Genomic DNA, 5,018 nt, shown 5'->3' on the forward strand with positions numbered 1-5,018 from the left:
AAACCACCTGCTCTGTCCGAGTCATTCCTCGTTCTGCCACAATAATACAATAAAATAATACAAAAGTGTCTGACATCACGTTGACAACAATAGTAATAATACAATAAAATAATACAAAAGTGTCTGACATCACGCTGACAACAATAGTGATAATACAATAATTTTGAGTAGCAGATAAATGGAGAAATATAAACTCCAAGATCATCAAAACCACGCCCCCTACCCATAATCCTCCCGGGTGACAGGCCCCGCCCCCAAATCTCTGCCACAATATAACCAGAACGAGAGTTGTGTGTCTCTATAGTTTTTGGACCTGACTTTTTTTAAATTTAACATTAGAATAAAACCTTAAACTGTCGTGATTTTATCTATCTATCTATCTATCTATCTATCTATCTATCGTGCATTTTCAAACAGACCAGTTCTTTGATTTTATGTTCATGTAAATGTCCATATAGTTTAAACTGACTTCTGTGGTTTTCTTCACTTTAGTGTTCTTTAAAAATAACACAACATTAGATGCACTTTTGCTCCTAATTGGCCAAACATAACGACAAAATTGTATAACAAAGTAGGTTAAAACTAAAAGATTTTAATGTTACAAAAGGAAAATAAACAGTTGTATAAATCTACATTAAGACCTTTATTCCAACTCGATTCCTTCTGATTTAATTTGATCTGATGAGGAATTTTTCAATATTCTTGTGTCAGAAAAATGACTTCTTCAATCCTAAATTATCCTATAGATCATAGGTGTCAAACTCTGGCCCGTGGGCCAAATTTGGCCCGCAATGACTGGACATGTGGGAATGTGTATTTCTACATGTGTGTTGATTTTGCTGCTGCCCAGAAATCACACAGAAAAAAAATATAAAGTAGACCATCAAATTATAGCTTAGTAAGTGTTCTTGTTTTACAGTGTAATCCCTCATATTGAACAACACTAAAAAACAAAGTAGTTGGGCCTACGTTCCATGATGCTATACTTTTAGATGTTATTTATGTCATAGTTCACTTTAGACAGAAACGTACCATGACCATCTTGCCGTCCTTGATCTCTCTGACGAACGTGGTCTCTTTGCCGTCCCACTTTTGGACGTGGACCAACTTGTCTCCCTCCAGAGACACTGTAGACTGAGAGACACAACACATGGTGACCGTACTGAAAAGTGTGGCCAATTAATCTTGATTACTCCGGAATATGCCGATCTGAGATGATTGAAAGTGTTTGTTCTTACTTTACAGTTCCTGTCGTCGGCGGTGGTTTCATCAAACTCCTCCCCCAGCTTGAAGGAGATCTCTGTGTTTTTGAAGGTGCTCTGGGTGCGAACCACCACCTTATCGCCCTCCAGGCTGATGATGACGGTCGGTTTGGTCACGTTCCCGACCTGTCGGGTGGCGACGCCCACGCCTGGGACATGACATATGAAGCACATTTCAACACTGAGATCAAAGAAAAAGAGCAAAGCAAAAGCTAGAAGCACATTACTGACCGAGGGCTTTCATGTAATCATCAAAGTTCTCGCTCTCCACCAGTTTCCAGGTTGCACAGAAGGCGTCAACCATGGTGATGGTTTTTCAGAGACCAAGTATTCTGAAGAGCACAGTGAGTGAGCTGTGGTCGTTCAAGTTTCCCCCCAGTGTGTTATTATTCCGCGCCTTATTATTATGCATGCAGGTGGGCAGGGCCACGGGTCCCATTGGCTCAGGAGATTTTTGCTCTGTTCCTTATTGGACGGTTAAATTGGGTCACGGTCCTACTGACCCGTAGAGAGGTGGGGCAAAGCTAAATTAGCTCATTTGTATGCGCGATGATGTAATTACTCTAATTCCTGCAGCCAGCTCAGGTTGATGTGGTGCTAAAAAGGAGAAATTCTCCATTTTAAAGATGACCCCAAAAAAATCCAACTACAACAATGAAAAGCATGTTATAATGATGCTACCGGCAGAAGAGTAGTCTTCAAATCTGCTCCACTATGGTGGATCGCACCACCAGGTGGCCGGAAGTGGTCCTCTTTCCTCCACGACATCGGCAGACGTCGCTAGAGCATTTCTTTTGGCTTGGGTCGCACGTTTTGGCTCCCCTTCCGACATTACTTCTGACAGGGGACCTCAGTTTGTCTCGGAACTCTGGTCATCTATGGCTAGGTCATTGGGCACACAGGTTCACCGTACCACCGCGTACCACCCTCAGGCTAACGGGCTTTGTGAACGCTTTCACCGTTCACTCAAGGCAGCATTGCGTGCCGCGCTTTCGGATGACAGCTGGGTGGATCGTTTACCTTGGGTGATGCTCGGTTTGCGTTCAGCTCCTAAAGAGGATTTGGATGCTTCGCCTGCGGAATTGGTCTTGGGACAACCGCTTCGTGTTCCAGGGGAATTTCTGCCAGAGAGTGCGCCTCCTTGTAACTTTCCTGCCGGAAGTTACTTTTCGGCTGGGCCCGCTCTGGTTCCATCCCCTGTGCTCCACTGTATCCCGCGGTCGTTTGTACCAACGGACTTAGCAACAGCTCGTTTTGTTTTTGTACGACATGACGCCCACCGGTCACACCTTCGCCCTCCGTACGACGGCCCATTCCGGTGTGCTCGAGACGGGGGCGAAGAGTTTCGTGCTCGATATGGGTGGTCGGTCGGAGCGGGTGACGTTGGATAGGCTGAAGCCGGCGCATTGCTGGTTGGGCAGGATGTGTTGCCGGCTCAGGTCCCCCGTCGGGGCCGTCCTCCCAAGGTCCAGAATGTCCCGTCTGATGATCTTTGTTCTAATTTACAGCCTGCTGTGGACTTTGTTTCTCCTGCCTGCGACTCATCTGCGTTCCCGGAAGAGGGGCGCCGCAGCCGTTATGGCAGGCTGATTAAACCCCCTGTCAGGGACTGAAATGTAAAATTGTTATTTTTCCTTTCCCTCTTTCTGCTGTTCTTCTCCCTTCTGGGTGTTCGGGGGGGGGGGCTGTGTGGCGGACACATTTGGGTGTATCTCACACCCAGGTGATGCATGGGGTGATGGGCATGGTTAGCCCTTGATTGGATGCACTGTTCAACGCGCCTTTTTAGTATTGTCTGCTGGATGCAGAATAAAGACGTCTAAACCACCTGCTCTGTCCGAGTCGTTCCTCGTTCTGCCACAATAATACAATAAAATAATACAAAAGTGTCTGACATCACGTTGACAACAATAGTAATAATACAATAAAATAATACAAAAGTGTCTGACATCACGTTGACAACAATAGTGATAATACAATAATTTTGAGTAGCAGATAAATGGAGAAATATAAACTCCAAGAGCATCAAAACCACGCCCCCTACCCATAATCCTCCCGGGTGACAGGCCCCGCCCCCAAATCTCTGCCACAATATAACCAGAACGAGAGTTGTGTGTCTCTATAGTTTTTGGACCTGACTTTTTTTAAATTTAACATTAGAATAAAACCTTAAACTGTCGTGATTCTATCTATCTATCTATCTATCTATCTATCTATCTATCTATCTATCTATCTATCTATCTATCTATCTATCTATCGTGCATTTTCAAACAGACCAGTTCTTTGATTTTATGTTCATGTAAATGTCCATATAGTTTAAACTGACTTCTGTGGTTTTCTTCACTTTAGTGTTATTTAAAAATAACACAACATTAGATGCACTTTTGCTCCTAATTGGCCAAACATAACGACAAAACTGTATAACAAAGTAGGTTAAAACTAAAAGATTTTAATGTTACAAAAGGAAAATAAACAGTTGTATAAATCTACATTAAGACCTTTATTCCAACTCGATTCCTTCTGATTTAATTTGATCTGATGAGGAATTTTTCAATATTCTTGTGTCAGAAAAATGACTTCTTCAATCCTAAATTATCCTATAGATCATAGGTGTCAAACTCTGGCCCGTGGGCCAAATTTGGCCCGCAATGACTGGACATGTGGGAATGTGTATTTCTACATGTGTGTTGATTTTGCTGCTGCCCAGAAATCACACAGAAAAAAAATATAAAGTAGACCATCAAATTATAGCTTAGTAAGTGTTCTTGTTTTACAGTGTAATCCCTCATATTGAACAACACTAAAAAACAAAGTAGTTGGGCCTACGTTCCATGATGCTATACTTTTAGATGTTATTTATGTCATAGTTCACTTTAGACAGAAACGTACCATGACCATCTTGCCGTCCTTGATCTCTCTGACGAACGTGGTCTCTTTGCCGTCCCACTTTTGGACGTGGACCAACTTGTCTCCCTCCAGAGACACTGTAGACTGAGAGACACAACACATGGTGACCGTACTGAAAAGTGTGGCCAATTAATCTTGATTACTCCGGAATATGCCGATCTGAGATGATTGAAAGTGTTTGTTCTTACTTTACAGTTCCTGTCGTCGGCGGTGGTTTCATCAAACTCCTCCCCCAGCTTGAAGGAGATCTCTGTGTTTTTGAGGTGCTCTGGGTGCGAACCACCACCTTATCGCCCTCCAGGCTGATGATGACGGTCGGTTTGGTCACGTTCCCGACCTGTCGGTGGCGACGCCCACGCCTGGGACATGACATATGAAGCACATTTCAACACTGAGATCAAAGAAAAAGAGCAAAGCTAGAGGCACATTACTGACCGAGGGCTTTCATGTAATCATCAAAGTTCTCGCTCTCCACCAGTTTCCAGGTTGCACAGAAGGCGTCGACCATGGTGATGGTTTTTCAGAGACCAAGTATTCTGAAGAGCACAGTGAGTGAGCTGCGGTCGTTCAAGTTTCCCCCCAGTGTGTTATTATTCCGCGGCTTATTATTATGCATGCAGGTGGGCAGGGCCACGGGTCCCATTGGCTCAGGAGATTTTTGCTGTGTTCCTTATTGGACGGTTAAATTGGGTCACGGTCCTACTGACCCATAGAGAGGTGGGGAAAAGCTAAATTAGCTCATTTGTATGCGCGATGATGTAATTACTCTAATTCCTGCAGCCAGCTCAGGTTGATGTGGTGCTAAAAAGGAGAAATTCTCCATTTTAAAGATGACCCCAAAAAAATCCA

The 5,018-nt window shown here is 43.8% G+C and overlaps 1 protein-coding gene and 1 pseudogene across 1 annotated transcript; both read right to left on the reverse strand.

The window, feature by feature from the left end:
• Positions 1 to 572: 572 nt before the first annotated feature.
• LOC130520722 (fatty acid-binding protein, brain-like) lies at positions 573 to 1,941 on the reverse strand. The gene is made up of 3 exons (XM_057024431.1): positions 1,494 to 1,941; positions 1,239 to 1,411; positions 573 to 1,134 (listed from the first exon to the last, which is right to left on the reverse strand). Exons 1-3 carry the CDS (start codon positions 1,564 to 1,566, stop codon positions 1,012 to 1,014), a joined length of 369 nt encoding a protein of 122 aa, XP_056880411.1. The 5' UTR covers positions 1,567 to 1,941; the 3' UTR covers positions 573 to 1,011.
• Positions 1,942 to 3,691: 1,750 nt separating this feature from the next.
• Positions 3,692 to 4,677, reverse strand: LOC130520721 (fatty acid-binding protein, brain-like; annotated as a pseudogene).
• Between the last annotated feature and the right edge of the window lie 341 nt (positions 4,678 to 5,018).

The sequence above is a fragment of the Takifugu flavidus genome, unplaced genomic scaffold, assembly GCF_003711565.1.
Source record: "Takifugu flavidus isolate HTHZ2018 unplaced genomic scaffold, ASM371156v2 ctg490, whole genome shotgun sequence".
In the NCBI taxonomy this organism is placed as follows: domain Eukaryota; kingdom Metazoa; phylum Chordata; class Actinopteri; order Tetraodontiformes; family Tetraodontidae; genus Takifugu; species Takifugu flavidus.